Source organism: Patiria miniata, unplaced genomic scaffold, assembly GCF_015706575.1.
Source record: "Patiria miniata isolate m_02_andy unplaced genomic scaffold, ASM1570657v1 HiC_scaffold_7, whole genome shotgun sequence".
Classification (NCBI taxonomy): Eukaryota; Metazoa; Echinodermata; class Asteroidea; order Valvatida; family Asterinidae; genus Patiria; species Patiria miniata.
Window position 1 is genome coordinate 28,395,827 of NW_024037074.1, and position 18,652 is coordinate 28,414,478.

Here is an 18,652-nt window from a genome sequence, read left to right on the forward strand (position 1 = left end):
TCGAATTTAGTAAATTCCAAAACGCCATAGCGTACACCCATTATGTGGATGACGTTGGGGAGAAAAGCAAATCGCGCCCATACAGGGTGGTAAAGGGTGTACACCGGTACGGTAAATGGGCCTAATCCAATCCGCCGAGTGCATGAAAGAAAGTTAAACCCTCAAACTTGTATACCTCATGTCTTCCGATTTTGATAAAAATTGCTGCGCTTGTAGGTCCTGATGAGCAATGAATGCACACCAATTTTTAGCCCGATCCGACCCACTACGAGGTCAGGGCAGAAACACCCCAAAAAAACCGGACATTTTTAGAGTAAAATACCACCCTTTTGGAAGAAATATGTCAAAACCATGTCAATTTTCATCGAATATATGCAAATTTGGTATCAAAATAATAAGAATTGCATCCTCAAATCAACTCCTTTGTCAAAATTAAATGTTGTGAAAGTAGGTCACATGACCTTTAACATGTTATTGTGACCTTTGATCCAATTTATGTACTAATGTATCATTCCGAAAAACCAAAGAAATTAAAATGACTTGATAGAGCATGTCTTCCTCTATCAGAATCTACTAAAAATCAATTGGGGTCTTCAAAATTTACAACTTTATGACTATTTTTGTACAGTTGTTAGGATACAAATTAAAGACTTTACATTAGAAATCTACCCACACAACTTACTATTCTAAATGCGCCTATTTTGACCACGGAGCACAGCCTGAGATCGAAAGAGTTTGAGTTTGCCGGAGGGAGGAAAACCGGAGGGCACTGAAAAAAACCTCATGGCACAGGAGAGAACCAACGCACAACTCTATACTCACATGTGATCCGCGGCCAGGATTCGAACCGTCATTTGTGGTCACCTTGGTGAGAGGCGAAAACCGCCCACAAACCACCCACGCCGCCCAAAATGCTAGTATAATGTAGTCAAGAAAAATAATGAAGGAAAACTGAAACGCATCCCCCACGCTTTTCGATTATGTAACGGCTAGCTTGCCGGGTATCTGGCACTTTCACCTGCCCTTCCCCTACCCAATCATAGCCTAACATAACTGAAGCACATCGACAATTTGGTTCTGTATCCGCCGTTGAGGGGCAGGGTGTTCAGGTTGGGTTGGGTCTGAAGGTTGTAGGACATTCTTTAGGTGGTTGCGTCTCGCAGATTGATGGGAAATGGGTGTGATGGGGTGGGGGTGGCAAAGCCTTTGGTGAGAGAGGCTGGATAGGGTGAAAGTTGAACCCACGTCAGCTTACGGGCAGGTACGTTAGGGGCAGGGTCGTTGCCAAGTGTAGCGGTGAGGTCTGAGTACCCGACTTAGTAAACATGGTCTGCGCATTGAACAGACGGCCAGCTCCTCAGGCCAGACGGCGTAGTACGGACGTCCTGTCCTCTTTGCCACTGGTTGTAGCTGTCCCAACAATCCCCCCTCGTGATTTTCAAATAACCGATGGCAGATTTATTTCAGTTAACATGTTAGTGCTGCACGTTCCCATCGTATTCAAACTCATGGTCCCGGCCGGATGTTGAGATAGATACGATGCGTCACTTTAAACTCAGTGGCATAACCCGGAGAGCTAGAGAGGCGTGCCTCACCACTCAGCCTGCCTGGGATTCGGGGGAGGAGCTTAACTCTTTTGAATGCTTCTTCCACAGAACGAGGAGTCTTAATTAATGTCCTTTTAATAAACCACGCCAATGAGTAATACTTCGCGGCGTGGTAGCTCTCGAAAATACTAGGTTTGAAAACAACACACCCGAGATAGGTAAAAGAGCAGGTACTGTCTTGAATTGTGGGAAGTATTGTTCCGCTAAAAATCAGGGGCACACTTAGTGATTATTTTGGACTTTCGGTAGAATATTGGCCACCGTCTTTTCAAATTTTCTCAGTAGGTATTCTTATAGGCCGGTCTATTTTAGCAGGGAAAACTGTTAGTTGTCATGAGCAGAAAATTTATGAGTGAATAACTAAAAACAGTGGCACTCGATAGGTTACCCAACGAAAAGCAAATGTCACGACACGACTGTTAATGCTGTAAAAATAGATTTACTCTTCCTCTTCCTTTCGACGAAACTATTAATATAAAGGGAAACAACAGCACTCTAGCATTATATAAGCACAACTTTCTCCGCCTCAGCATATTGGTTTGGGATCCGCCGTTGGCTGCCCAGGGTGGTTAGGAGGGGGAAGGGATGGTGGGGGCAGGGGTTCAATATAGGGATTCGTGCTTGGCTTGGAGATCAGGCTATTGAAGGCTGGTGTTTCCTAAGGAAAGAAGTTTGTTGCGCATGGTTGGATCAAAGCAGTTGGGTAAGTTTGGGATAAGGTTTGATTAGGCGAGGGTCAAGATCGGAGTTGGCATAATTATGTGTTGGGTTTTAGGTCTAGGTTGGGCTCAATAAGCGGAGGTGGGAGGACCTCAATTAGCGAGGAGGGGGTCTGCAGGTGCAAGGTCGATTGCATGCCGAGAAGTTGGCTGGGCAAAGAGCACGTTTGACTAGTGGATGGGGATAGATGAATGGTTATAATTAAGTTGCCTTTGGGAACGGCTGCAATCTGCAAAATAAGTATACTTCATCGTAAGAGGGCGGCAACTGTACATGTACCTGATAAATTACTACGCCTTCGTTTTTCCATCAAAAATGTAGACTGCATAACCTGACTACAAAATACTAGCCACCAAATGCGTGGCTCCATTAAATAACACGAAGCGCAAAACAAACACTGATTGAACACGTATGGCCGATGTACGTCATTATTCTATCCACCAATCATAGTTAGTCACCCAACAAGTCGGTGACCACAAGTGAGTGGTCTGTGATTGACAGGTGCCAATCACAATCCACGTGTTTAAATGTGTCACCGACATCCATACAATCATTCCACCAATTAGGTGCGTCTATTTGAGGGTCGGTGATACAAGCTTCGGGTTTAACGTGTGGCAATGTAACATTAACATCATTTCCCTCTCATCAATATGAAGCGAGTCAGTGATGTGTGATTGACAGCGCGCAGGGGCCAATCACAAACCGGGCTTGGAAGTTCCTCAGTCACTGCTCGGGAAATCGACGTCAATATTTAAGTCACAAGCTGCCGGCTCACTCCTCACAACGACCGCAGCTCCTGTTCACGTTCAGACGACAACCCGAGAGAACTGTTTGCAAGATCAAACAAGAATTCCATGGTGAGTTTTTTGAAACAATCTTGACGATAATTCTGCTACATTTTGGATTGATTTTTTTGATATATGATATTGACACAAATGTGCTTATTGCCAAAACAGCGTGCTAAACATATTTCCGACCATGATGATCCCATTCCCATACGGTAATTCGATAACTTATCATGCGATATTGGTGCTTGAATCATAACCATGTATTATGTTGCATACACTACATCTGAATTAGCTCTAGTCTCAACAGTTGATGCGGATTCAGACCAACATTTTGTGAGGCCAAAATCAGGCAATGATATAGCTAAGAGCAAATAGTCAATATTTTTTATTTGTTCGGAATAAGGAATTGCTGTCTGACAATATTTCTGCTACTACGTACATAGTGCACTCTCGACGAACAATATTTACCCAAATACTGAATAGTGAAAAACAACACTATAAATTCATGGACGTTTTATAGTTGTTATTGCCATTCAGATTCGCCAGTTTTCGAGTCAAACCTGGCTGTAGGTTGTTCAACAGTGTATCACATCAAGTTCCTTATTGTTGTTGAAGTTCACGCACTTACACAATTATTCAGATGAAAAATGTTAACCTTTTTGTTTTCAAAGAATGAAATATTGCGGAAGCTCGACACTTGACCCATAATATCAGTATGATAATTCACCGGCTTTGTTTTCTTTTTATAGTTCTCCCAGTTTATTGTATCAGAAATAAAATTCCGATGCGATCTGCTCGGTAAACACTGTAACCAATTCAGGATAAAAGGTTATGCGGAAGTTGGCCACCGAAGAACTTATAAAGGAAATCGGGACATCTCAAACATCCTGTCCTATGCTGTGTTATTGAAAATGGGGATAATCTCAATACCTTTTGCAATGTGTTTTGAAACTGTGTCATTCACTAGTTCACAGTGCACCATTCCGGTTTGATCACTATATAGGCCTAAGCGTTACTTTCAAGCACTGCACGATAAAAGTGTCACTGGTCAGAATAGACTAGAGGGCGCAAATACGAACGGACCGAATTATGATGACACACACAATTTTATTTAAGTTCAAATTGCTTTATCTGGCAGGATTCATTTCTGGTAATGATGTAAAGAGTTGATGTTTGTTCAAATTATTCGGGCCGTCTGCTCTTCTATCCGACTTCAAAGTTTTAAGCACCAGTTTTCCGATGAATTCGGTGTATGTGAACACTGTCAATTTAGATTGAGCAAATTTGGTTTTAACCCTTCCCGCAGCTGCCCCTTTAATCTACATATATCGTGCCGTTGCATGGAATGTTTTTATACCACTATTTAATTTGAGCCTCGCGGCACTCAAACCCAGCAGACCAGCACCCCTTGCATCCTTCAGACCCTAAACAGCCATTTAAACCACAGACTTGCCCTGTTTATGTCATTTGACTATTTCATTTTGGTCAGCAGGGGTGATCCATGCAATCCCTATATGAACAGTGAAATTGTATACAAGCCCATGTAAATGTGCACAAGCACACTAGGTCTTCCCGCCAATTTTAACCCCTCTACCAGGTCGACACCCACCCACTCTGGTGGATGTACCATGGTCCATACAAGGATCTAGTGAAAGATGACCCCGGGCAAGGCTACCACGTGGCCGGGAAAGTATATAACATAGAAATGTGACCAAGATTAAGATTCCAAGTCATATTTTCCCGGGTTCTACAAATTGGTTAATGAAGAAACGCGCACATGTTTTTTTTGGAGTTGTTCATGTTTATGTACATACAAGCAGTTTCGCAAAACAAACCCCAAACAATAAGAGAACTAAAAGAAATAAAAGAGAGATATGCATGTAAACCAGATAAGAAAAGATTTGAATGATTTTCGGAATATCTTTTTCATTATCTTTTTATTTCCACAGAGTAATAACAACAAATAACAAATCTGTCTTATTTCGTTGTAGGCCTAATTTTGGGCGAGTGCTCAAAACATTAATTCTTTCTATCATTTAGTCACTTTAAGTTCTGATATGCATGTTTCATGTTTCTTTCCCTGATATTTTACATTTTCTTTGTACATTCTTCAATATCACTTTATCAAAAGTCATGTCAATCTATGCTTTGTTTTAACACTGTTAAGCAATATTTTCAAGGCAAATCTGAGAATGTATTGTGTCGGAGAAAGGGGGAGGGCTCTCTCAAGTGAAATTTCGCCTTATTTGAGAAAATGTCGGTCAATGCCGGGGGGGGGGGGTGCGCCCCCTCCGCACCCCTGGATCCACCACTGATCTTGCTAAACTACCCGATTTCATTGAACATGTGTAACCTTTTTAAAACGTATGCATGAAATTGATTTCCCGAGCGGGACCGAAATCCAAAGCACAATAAATTCAATGCAAAATTACGTCAATTGCCTTCTCTTTTTTTTACGCGTATAATGAATACATTCAATTCAATTCAATTCAGTTGACATTTATTTAGCACTCTCCAATAAACCAATACAAAGTTGGATAATGTAGGTACAGTTATATTTAAACAAGCAATTACAAAAATGAAGGTAATTACCACTAGAAAAAAAAATGTTTTTAATATAATTTAATATACTCTTAAATATTTGTATCGTTCGCTAAATTCAACTGGGTTTGGCCATGGTCGGGGATAGATGAATGGTTATAATTCGGGCGATTCACAATGCAGTGCGCCACCAAGAGCAAAAACACGGAGAGTTCATTTTCCCCAGTGTATTGTGGGAGATGGTGGACAAATTTGCAGCGCGGGACATTTGAAATTGTTAGTTTTTAAGGTCAGTTGTTTCGTAAGCGTATGATTCGAGGATCTGTTTGCCCTTTTCTTTTCTTCTCATCAATATGGTGTTTTTCGTAAGGCGGCAAAACGCTATATGCTCCAATCCATAACATATTTGATCAACTTGTCTACTGACACTCATTCAAATGGGCAAAGTTTTGTAGACTGTAAACTTGAAAAATGGACTCTCCATGGCAAACTCTTGGTGGCGCACTGCATTGTGAATTGCCCGAATTAAGTTGCCCTTGGGAACGGCTGAGTTTTGCAAAATAAGTATACTTTCACCGTTAGTCGGCGGCAACTGTACATGGACCGGATATTATGCACACGTTATATTCAAGTTCTTAGTACTGTTTTCAAGCTAAACTCATTCCACCTTTGTTTTTCTATCTAAATGTAGACTGCATAACCTGATGACAAATTACTAGCCACTAAATGCGTGGCTCCTTTAAATAACACGAAGCGCAAAAACAAACACTGATTGAATCACATAGGGCCGGTGTACGTCATTATTCTATCCACCAATCATAGTTAGTCACCCAACAAGTCGGTGACCACAAGTGAGTGGTCTGTGATTGACAGGTGCCAATCACAATCCACATGTTTGATTGTGTCACCGACATCCATACAATCATTCCACCAATTAGATGCGTCTATTTGAGTGTCGGTGATACAAGCTTCAGCTTTAAACGTGTGGCAATGCCATATCAACATCATTTCCGTCTCATTAATATGAAGCGCGTCGGTGATGTGTGATTGACAGCGCGCAGGGGGCCAATCACAAACCGGGCTTGCAAGTTCCCTAGTCACTGCTCAGGAAATCGACGTCAATATTAAAGTCACAAGCTGCCGACTCACTCCTCACAACGACCGCAGCTCATGTCCACGTTCAGACGACAACCCGAGAGAACTGTTTGCAAGATCGAACAAGAGTAGCAGGGTGAGTGTTTGAAACAATCTTTTGCGATTTATGTTGTGCTAAACTTTGGAATTGATATTTTGGGATATATAATATTGACACAAATTTGCTTATGGCCAAAAACAGCGAGATATAAATATTTCCGACCATGATGATAACTCGGTAAATGTTTGATATTTGTGCTTGAATCATAGCCAGTCATTATGTTGTAAATACTATTAGCTCTTAGTCTGAACAGTTGATGCTGATTCAGACCAATATTTTGTGAGGCCAAATTTTCAGCTAATGAAAGTTAAGAGCAAATTATCTGATTTTTTTATTATATGTTCGAAATAAGGAATTCCTGTCTGACAATATTTCCGCTACTGCTTCTATGGTGCACTCTCGACGCACAGTAATTGCCCAAATACTGAAAAGTGAAAAATAACACTAAGTTCATGGAAGTTTTATATTTTTTATTGCCATTCAGGTTCGCCAGTTTCCCAGTAAAACCTGGCTGTATAGGTTTTTCAAGAGTGTATTACATCAAGTTCCTTTTTGTTATTGAAGTTCAAGCACTTACACAATTTTTCAGATGATAAATTAAAACCTTTTTGTCTTTAACCAAAGAAATCTTGCGAAAGCTCGACACTTGACCCATAATATCAGTATGATCATTCACGCGCATTGTTTTCCTGCTATTTTTTTCCTTTTTATTGTATCAGACATAAAATCCCGATGCGATGCGATTACAATTTCCGGCAATCACTGTAACCAATTCAGGATAAAAGGTTATGCGGAAGTTGGCCACGGAAGAACGTATAAAGGAAATCGGGACATCTCAAACATCCTGTTCTATGCTGTGTTATTGAAAATTGGGATAATCTCAATACCTTTTGCACTTTGTTTTGAAACTGTGTCATTTCACTAGATCACAGTGCGTTATTCCGGTTTGATCACTAGGCCTGAACGTTTATTCTTTCATGCATTGCGCGATAAAAGTGTCACTGGTTAGAATAGACTAGAGGGCGCAAATACAAACGGACCGGATCATTATTACACACACACAGTTTTATTCAAGTTCAAGTTGCTTTAACTGGTTGGATTCATTTCTAGAAATCATGTAGAGAGTTGATGTCTGTACAAATTATTCGGGCCGTCTGCTTCTGTCCAACTTCCAAGTTTGAAGCATCAGCTTTCATGGGCGTCGCAAGGGCTAGGGCAAGCCCCCCCCCCCCTCCCCCCCCCCCCTGACAAGCAAAACAAAAAGAGAATAAAAAGAAACGTGAAATCATACTGTTGTTGATTTAATGAGAGTGGGGGTGGAGCAAAAATGATCAATTGGGAAAATGCTGCAAAATATTGGGATTTGGGGAGGAAATGTGCTTCCGTCACTGCCGTTGGAGGGCGCCCCTGGATCCGCCACTGATCTTGCTACATTGCCAGATTTTATTGAAAATGTGTAACATTGTGTAAACGTATGCATGAAGTTGAATTCCCGAGCGGGACTGAAATCCAAAGCACAATCAATTCGATGAAAAGTAACGTCACTTGTCTACTTTTTTACGCCAATATTGAAGATACCCTTAAATATTTTGATCGTTCGCTAAATTCAAATGGCTTTGAAAATGCTTGCCCGTTTTATGCGTATTTGAAAGCAAGTGTTCAAATATTGAATGAGCAAAGCTGTGCAATTGGACGAAAAAGGAGCTATTTGATTGAAAAACTTTGTTGTCTTAAAACTCACATAATTATGCTTTCACAAAATTTCAATGACTTACTAGTGCCTAAAAAAAAATTCTCTTTTTTGGTAAAACTGAATGCTGGTGCAATGGAGCATTCAGTTTCCCAAAACAAATCACAAAGCAAAATAATGAATAAAGGCATGTTGCTTTTTTGAACGTATTCGGTCAGGAAAATACCGGTCAAATAATCATTTGTCCGTTATTTATTAGTGTATAATTTTTCCTGTTTTCGAATAATGATTTATCAAAATAAAAAAAAAAACCTCGCAATTTTATTCAAATCGATGTTAACATTATTTCATTCCTTACTTAAGTATAAACGTTACCCGTTTTCGTTTTTTTTCAGCCTACACTGATCTCCTTGTAATTTCTTTTTGGACCTGATCTTCAAGTCTTTAAGAGCGAACCATCGAGGTCGGTATGAAGATGTTTAATTGATTCTATCATGACCGTAGAAACGGCGCACCGTCCTCCCCCCCCCCCAAAAAAAAAAAAAACCCGATGTATTCGGGTCTCCTTTCCTAACTTTAATCAGCGGGCTAACCACCCCGATTATGTGGATTGCCAACAGCCACAGTTGTCATGGAAACCGATTAAAAGAGAACCCGCCTTTTCATAACATAATAGCCCCTTGCCCCCGGACAGGGCAAATGTAATTATCACGCCGAACACATTGTCTGAATAATGATTCTTCAACAGTATTAAGTGGTCATACATGTTTTTAGATAAATTATTCAGTTTATTTAACAAAATGTTTTCTTTATTCTACTTGTTTCTTATTAATTTTTGTTTTAGTCTTATAGGCCCTTCGTTGTTTTCTTTACAGATGAAGATCTGCGTGGCTACCATTCTGTCAACGGCCCTGATTCTGGGTAACTCTTTCAAGCTCCGAGCTTCCGTTACTGGGCCGGTTCCCTCGGATGGCGATGGTTCTGCGTCTCAGGTGTGTCAGCAGTGCTGCCAGGGACCTTCTGCAATACCCGGCATACCAGGTCTGCCTGGGCCAGTAGGACCGATGGGGCCGTACGGTCAGCCGGGGTCAAAGGGCGATGCAGGTCAGCAAGGTGAGATTGGACATATTGGACCTATGGGTGAGCGGGGAGCACCTGGGAACACTGGGTCTAAAGGTGATGATGGGATTGGCCTGCCTGGCAAGATAGGTCCTAGAGGTATACCTGGTATCGTTGGAAGAATCGGAGAAACTGGTGTCAAAGGTCAGAAGGGTGAGCCAGGGGAGACACCAGACGATTCAAACCAGCGGGTGGCATTCACCGTGGTGAGGACGAGCAGCCCAGATGACTCTACAAGTCACGACACCCATTTGCCCTTCCAGCAGACCGAGACGCTTCTGCCTGGTACCAGCTTCGATCTTGAGACCGGCACGTTCACCTGTAGTGTGCCGGGCACCTACGTATTTACGTTTTCTGTTCTTAAGTATACCAACAGCGGTTACCTTCACATCCATCTTGTTAAAAACGACTACAAGGTGATCACTACCCATGGTGCATCAAATCAACGTGGTCAGTTGTCTGGTAGCGCGGTGCTGGTTCTGCAGCTTGGAGATACGGTGTATGTTACCATGCACGGTAGGGCGTTTAGTAGTCCCACCAGTCACTACACCTCATTCAGTGGCTTCCTCCTTTACCCGGAATCAATTAATTAATTAACTAATCTTCACCTCGCATAAATATACAAGAGCAGTGCCCCCCCCCCCAAAAAAAAAAAAACTTTTCGCTTTCCATTTTGCCGATACAATAACCAATAATTAAATATGAATTAAATACGCATGATAAAAATGATACATTTTTAATACATGTATAGCATAAAATATCGAAACGGTTTTCACGACATCAAAACTACTTTAAAAAAACAATAGAAATACGATGAAAATAATAGTTTTTTAGAAGGAAATATTTTTAGCTGAGATTGAAAATTTCCAAATTCATAAATCTGTCTCATTTCGGCTGAAAGTCTGCTCCACGTGGTAAAAGCACGATCCCGTGTGCTTTGTTAGGCTTTGGACACACTTATAAAGGTTTTATAAAGACCTCTTTGATAATTTGACCTTATCAGTGTAAAAAAAAAATCAAAACAAATCAACGTGCCTTCTGAAAGTAGTAAAAATATTGAGATGAACAATGCTGAACCTAAAAAAGCCAAGATTGTAGAATTTTGTGTCTTGATATGGTTTGTTTTAATACAGGGTGAGTACAAAAAAAAGAAAAAAGAAGCTGAACCCAAACCCCCAAAAATATATTTCACATCTAAATAAATGTGTAACATCAAAAGTAATAATCACTGGAAAGACAATTGCACAACCTACTTTTGGAGAAAAAAAATACTAATGAAATTGCTCAATCCATTCAAAGAATATCACCACTTAAACGCAATGACCCTAAAACCTTTTCGTCAAAAAACAGTTTATTGTGCATTATTACTGTTTGGAAGAACAACAAAAATGACACAGAATACTTGTTTCAAAACTGTCAACAACAGTACACAATATTTTTATTAACAGCCCTGGTTAGGCAAACAATATGATTTACAAATTCCACTTTGTTAAAAAAAACGGGCCTTCAAAAGGACCTTGTTGAATATTTTCAACTTTTAAACTGAGGTTTTATCGCTGGTGCATGTTTGAAGACAATTTTGACGACGATTCTTGAAATCGCATTTTTGGACGAGGAGGTTTTAGGGTCAATTCCATTGTGTTTAAATGGTGATATTGTTTGAACAGATTGAGCAATTTTATTATGTTTTTCATCAAAACGTAGCTTATGAAATCGGCTTTCCGGTCATTATTATGTTTGGTGCCACACATTTGTTTAAAAATATGAATTATAATGTTTGGGGTTTGGGTACCGCTTTTTTTTTTTTTGACACACCCCGTACAACCGTAGCTTTGGTATATTGATCAATGGATCTACATCGTTTTCGAATATATTAGTCCGAATAAAAAAACAAGTTTCTCTTCCTGGTTTTTGAAGAAAAAAAAAGGGATGACGGGCATTTTTCTTTTTTTCTCAAGATGGCCGCCATTTTGAAATTTCCTGCAACTGTCGGTGTTCGCACTGTTCAAAGACACTTTTAAAATGGAAGACAAGTTAGACAAGAGAACTGAACACATTTACAGTGTCATTTAGAGTTGCATTGGTCTATACAATGAACAGTTTTAGACGCATTTGCTTTAACCGTGGACTTGGTCGGTGTTTTTTACTGCATTTTTCAAAAAAAAATATAAAAAAGATAATAAAACAACCCAGGCGGCCTCCAAATAGAAAGTGGGCGGGGACGAGAAACTTTTTTTTTTTACTTCGCCTTAGCAATTTTTGATGTCAGTTTTCAACTTAGCTCCTCATTGAATTAATGGATGGTAACGTGCAGAGAAAATAATCGTGATGGATTGGCAAACATTTATGCCATCCCATCATTTTTTTAAGGTTGGAATGGCCAGTTGTTATACAGCTAATTTTTAATGTCTTTTCCCATTTTTTTTTTTTGCTTTATTGGTAACGAATAAAAGCTCAATATTTATATTGATAATCAGGATATTTTGTCGAAACGTGCCCTGTCATTAAAAAAAAAAAAAAACCCTAATACAACGACTACAAAGGAAAAAAAAGAGGCGTGGTTGGTTGTCATGATTTTATAAGACAACAAAACAGCCCCTTCTCACTTTAGCAAGCAATGGGTATTTAAAAAAAAAATAAAATCGACCTAGGAAACCAACCGAAAACACGTTAACCTAGTACATATATTAGTTTATTACAGCCACGTCTTTTTTTTCTCGAGTTTTGCCCCGAGGAATAGTTTTTTTTTATTTCTAGAGCTACAAAGGTTCTTCACTTTTGAATGAGACGCCGACCAAAACAATCAGCCCACGTTTAGTCTTTTGTTTGTAAAATAGGCTTCATAACCCGGTACTGCTGACATTTTTAGCTTTTATTTACTTAATTTGTGACCTGACATTTATTCGTTTCTTGCGGTGTACACAGCATGGTTCCCCACCTCAGTATTTAGACTTGATAATATAATAGGAAAGTGGAACCGGTCTACCAGCAGCAGTGAAGCCAGACTTCCCACCATGGGGGACTGGTGGAGTTACAATATGTTATTCCAGTGGGAGGGAAGGGGAGGGGGGCAATTTCTGTTATACCTTATAACCGCATGGTCATTTATGGGAATTAATTATTTCCGGGGGTGACTGCGGGACATTATTTTCTACTGGTAAGTGTAAGCCCAAGCCCCCTACACCCCATCCCTCCCCCACTCCACCCCATTGGCTACGCCGCTGTCTACCAGCAGGGCTGATTTGATACATCGTTTAAGCAAATTGGAAAAAATATCGATTATATTAAAAGATCTACAACAGACGACACAACTGTTGTAAAATCGACTTACTCATCCACTTCCTCTTGATGGAATTATTAATGAAAAGGAGAACAACAGCACCCTGGCATTAAATAAACGCCCCCCCCCCCCATCTCGAAGCCGCCTTACCGTAAATGTGGGGTATATGGGATCCACCGTAGGCTGCCCGGGGTGGTCAGGAGGTAAAGGGATGCATAAGCTTAGGCAGCGGTGGGGGGGGGGGGGGGGGGTTGATTTACTCCCGCCCCCCAATATTTTGTAAAGAGTGCTATTTTCCATTCAAATGCCCTTATTTCCCCAGCGCTTACCACCCAATAATTTGTAAAGAGTGCCCTCTTTGATTTGTTTAGTGCCTTTTAAAAAAAAAAGGTGGCGCCCTTTTGTGTGTGCTATACCGTTTCGGATGCCGCTTTTTTTTAATGGCACGCCTGTATCGCCCTGAAATGCACCATTTTATTGTCGGTTATAGTGTTCATAATTGTCGGTTGTAAACAGCGCCCCCATCGACAGATGGTACCAGCCTAACCACAACCCTCCCCCCCCCCCCCCGGCCGCTTTTTGATTTTACGGAGGCCGAATGTCCGGCGAAAAAATGTGTCTACTTTTCACCACGGATGTTCGAACATTCAAACAATAATTATAAATATGACCGTGATAGGCCACTGGGACGATGGGGGCAGGCCCGGGGTTCCTAGGGGGATTCGTAATTGGGCTTTTGAAGGTTGGGGTTTTGTTGAGTAAAGAGATCTGTTGTATAGGGTTGGATCCAAACAGTTTGGTGAGTTTGGGATTGGGTGTTGGTTGGGCAAGGGTCAAGATTAGGGTTGGCATATTTCTGTGTTTGGTTTTAGTATACAGGTTGTGTTCAATAAGCAGAGAGGGGGTTTTGAAGGTGCAAGGTCGATTGCATGCCGAGAAGGTGGTCTGTCCGAGCGTGCGTGTGAATGGGGGTAGACCAATGATTATAATAAAGTTAGCTTTGGGATCGGCTGGGATGCGCAAAATAAGTATATTTTCACCGTTAGAGGGCGGCAACTGTACATGAACCGGATATTATGCACACACAGTATATTCACGATCTTAGTTTTTTTTTTTTTCAAGCTAAATTCATGTCATCTTCATTTTTCTATCATAAATATAGACTGCATAACCTGACTTCAAGATATATACTTGCCACCAAATACGTGGTTCTATTAAAATCACGAAGCGCAAAACAAACACTGATTAAATCACTTAAGACCGGTGTACGTCATTATTCTATCCACCAATCAGAGTTAGTCACCCAACAAGTCGGTGACCACAACTGAGTGGTCTGTGATTGACAGGTGCCAATCACAATCCATATATTTGAATGTGTCACCGACATTCATACGATCTTTCCACCAATTAGATGCGTCTATTTGAGTGTCGGTGATGAAAGCTTCGGGTTTAACGTGTGGCAATGTAAAATTGGCATCATTTCCGTCTCACAAATATGAAGCGAGTCAGTGATGTGTGATTGACAGCGCGCAGGGGCCAATCACAAACCGGGCATGCCAGTTCCTCAGTCACTGCTCGGGAAATCGACGTCAATATTTAAGTCACAAGCTGCCGGCTCTCTCCTCACAACGACCGCAGCTCATGCTCACGTTCAGACGACAACCCGAGAGAACTGTTTGCAAGATCGAACAAGAATTGCACGGTGAGTGTTTGAAACAATCTTTACGATAATTCTGCTAACTTTTGGATTGATTTTTTTTATATATATGATATTGACACAAATGTGCTCAGTATAGCCAAAACAGTGCGCTGCAAATATTTCCGACCATGATGATTTCATTCCCATACGGTTATTCGAAAACTTATCATGCGATATTGGTGCTTGAATCATAACCAGGTACTATGTTGCATAGAATACCACTGAATTAGCTCTAGTCTGAACAGTTGATGCGGATTCGGACCAACATTTTTTGAGGCCAAAATCAGGCAATAATATAGCTAAGAGCAAATACATGTATATAGTCACGATTTTTTTTTATTTTGGGATTCCTGTCTGACAATATTTCAGCTCCTACTTACAAAGTGCACTCTCGACGCATTTTAATTGCCTTAAATACTGAATTGTGAAAAAAAACACTATAAATTCCTGGAAGTTTTATAATTTTTATTGCCATTAAGGTTCGCCAGTTTTCCAGTCAAACATGGCTGTAGCTGTTTCAAGAGTGTATTACATCAAGTTCCTTATTATTGAAGTTCATGCACTTTCACAATTTTGTCAGATGATAAATTTAAACCTTATGGTGTTTAACGAAAGAAATCTTGCGAAAGCTCGACCGCCCATAATATCACTATGATCAATCACCTCCTTTATTTTCTCGCTAGTTTTCCCTGTTTATTGTCAAACCTAACATGCCGATGCGATGCGCTCACCTCCCCCCCCCCCGGAAATCACTCTAGCTAATACAGGATAAAAGGTTATGCGGAAGTTGGCCACGGAAAAACGTTTAAAGGAAATCGTGACACCTGAAACATCCTGTCCTAAGTTGTGTTATTGAAAATTGGGATAATCTCAATACCTTTTGCGTAATGTAATGTATTTTTTAAACTGTGTTTTAAAACCTTTTCTGCTTATGGGTGCAGGCCAGCAAATCAGTCCGAAATTGCCTTCGCCGGCAAAATCACGAACTGCATGCCCTCAAATTCTTCAGAATTAGAGCATTTTGAAGGCCGTGAACTTGATTTTAAAAAAATAGGTTTGAAGCCGTGCAGAGGACTGCGAGCTCGTATTTCTGTGAAATGTGGATAATGATTCGGCCCTGAAATGCCTCTATTTTGCAGTGGAGCGTAGGCGTCTATTTTCAAAATGGCGATTGGCTTCAGGCCTGCTTTTAGGGGTGATCATCTTTGATCACCTAGATGATTTAACCCCAGAAAATTTAACAGAAAATGAAGGATGATGAAATAATCTTTAATTTGATGTACGTCTTGAACAGTCCTCAGAGAGTTATTACCTGAATTCCTGAAGTCGGGACATAACACTTTTATTGGGGTCTATTGAAATGTATTACTGGTCTGCAACGATAGGTCTAAGCGTTACTTTCAAGCGTTGCAGGATAAAAGTGTCAATTGTCAGAATAGACTTAAGGGCGCTGATGCGAACAAATCGGATCATGATCACATACATTTTATCCCCGCATGATCAAAAAGTTGGACACAAAACAGAGGCAGTCAACTCACCATTCTACGTTCATCGTGGCTTGAGCAGCCTTTTATTCTCACAATTAAATTCGGCAAAGTCTAAAGTTTCCGGTCGATGCTAACTCGCGAAACTGCAATTATCATAAGGTAAACATATATGAACTTAAACATATTTATATGTGCAATGACTTGTTTCCGGTCGAAGCTAACTCGCGAAACTTTTCAGCACAATATTTGCAATATTTTGTTTCCGTCCAAAGCTTGAAACATCACGGCATATAATTGCAAAATGTAGTTTCCGGTCGATGCTAACTCGCGAAACTTTTCAGCATACCATTTGCAATACTTTGTTTCCGGTCGATGCTAACTCGCGAAACTTTCAGCACAATATTTGCAATATTTTGTTTCCATCCAAAACTGGAAACATCACGGCAAATATAATTGCAATATGTTGTTTCCGGTCGATGCTAACTCGCGAAACTTTTCAGCATACCATTTGCAATAATTTGTTTCCGGTCGATGCTAACTCGCGAAACTTTTCAGCATAATATTTGCAGCATATTTTGTTTCCGGCCGAAGCTGGCTCGCGAAACAGCTCAATTCATTGACAAAACTTCAGTGCAAGTACATATCATATTATCAGAGTTGTAACGAGTCACTGATTTTTGTGACTCGAGTCGAGTCGAGTCATTTTAAAGAAGTGATTCGAGTCGAGTCGAGTCATTAGGTCAACAAGGTCGAGTCGAGTCGAGTCGAGTCACAGAGTGTGGTCGAGTCGAGTCGAGTCGAGTCAAGTATTTAGTTCGAGTCAATTCGAGTCACAAATATTTGAACACTAAATTACAATAAAAAGCAACAAACACAAGAGAGAAAGAATACGAGGCACCAGTCTATTACGGAAATCCAAAGACATAAAGTATGCTGTATGGTACCCAACCAACAGTTTCCATTGCTAGCTCACGTCACAGATAAGAAGATGTGAAACTTCGGTCTTATAACTGGTTTGGCTTCGGGTCTAGATTTTGTTGTTCGCTGATCGCTGACAATGTTAAAACCTAATTGCATTATACAAAACTGTTTCTGATTATTTAAAGGTGGGCCCGTCCGTATCCATTTTTTTGTTTGTGAAATCGGGACATGAATTTAGCCAGCGTTCCACCAAGAACTTCAAAATCGCCCGAAACCAATGATGAAACCACGGATTGAGAAATGCGTTTTAAGTCTGGTTCCGGGTTTAGCATTACATGCTATAGAACCACAAGGTGGGAGTCCGCGACACGGTGTATGTTTGTTGTTTCATTATGGAGCAAGGAAACAGACTGCCGCTGTATATAAACGTACATTATTCGCGAACATTAACGTGACGTGAACAAAAACTGGCAACGCCAACGGCGCAGCGTAAGTCATTGCAAATATTTTTCGCAATTAAGTTTTGCTTTTATTTTGGGACTCGAGTCTTATTAGCCTTCCTCGAGTCGAGTCGAGTCATTCTGATGAGGGACTCGAGTCGAGTCGAGTCATTTGCTCGCAGTGACTCGAGTCGAGTCGAGTCATTTACCCGTCGGGACTCGAGTCGAGTCGAGTCGCCAAAAAATGTGACTCGAGTCGGACTCGAGTCGAGTCATTGATTCGAGTCATTACAACTCTGCATATTATTGTTAAACAAGACTGTTCTCGTTTAATGCAATTAGCAATATTAATCAAGTCGCATTCCTTGTACAAATTGTAATTGACCCCCTTCATAAGTTTGCCGCTCAAAATGTGTACAGTAACCACCACCGGATTTAGGAATTGTTTATCCCATCCATGCCCTGCAGCAAATGAAGTATTGATTTTATGGTAAGCACCTGAGGCCTATTGGGGGTCTTGGAATGCAAATCCCGCCAAACGGACATGTTGGGACTTCCAACATGACCGCCGCCAAAGAGCCTCAGTTAGAATCGGTAAATAATACTTTAACAATAACCAAAAAGGGAATTATAAAAATTGGCAATAAGGAATGCGTATCCCTCATCTGTCAAGTGGATCCATCGGCAACAAACAACTCAGAACGGGACCACTGTATTTCAGGATGCCAAATGACCCCTCCGGGAGTGTTCCGGAAAAGGGCATAGATACCGCGATTGATGGACCGCCGGGACCTCTCAACGGCGCTCTGTTTCAAGGCAGTGGGGTAAACTAATCGTGGCAGGAGCTCTGAGAAGAAAATCACCGCATGTGGGAACATCTCGCGGACGGCAACAAGGCAATGACGGGCCATAAAAGTCAGCAACTGCTTGTGAACAAGGCCGAGGTCATTTGACCCAACGTGCAAGATGATGAAGTCCGGCATCTGTGTGGCGTTGTGCCACGCCTCAGTTATTAGTTCATTGAATTGGTGAAACTGCAATCCCCGTCGACCCATCCAGTGGATGTGGGCCAGCTGTTTGATCTCATCCCCCAGGGAGAAACGTTCGCCACACGAGATGCCCTGGTCACAAACGAATCCCCGACAATCCTGACTGTTGGCTTGCC

At 41.0% G+C, this 18,652-nt stretch overlaps 1 protein-coding gene across 1 annotated transcript; it reads left to right on the plus strand.

Moving 5' to 3' along the window:
• Positions 1 to 9,416: 9,416 nt before the first annotated feature.
• LOC119746464 (collagen alpha-1(X) chain-like) lies at positions 9,417 to 10,974 on the plus strand. The gene has a single exon (XM_038223426.1). The coding sequence runs from the start codon at positions 9,417 to 9,419 to the stop codon at positions 10,251 to 10,253; it is 837 nt and encodes a 278-aa protein (XP_038079354.1). The 3' UTR covers positions 10,254 to 10,974.
• Positions 10,975 to 18,652: the final 7,678 nt, after the last annotated feature.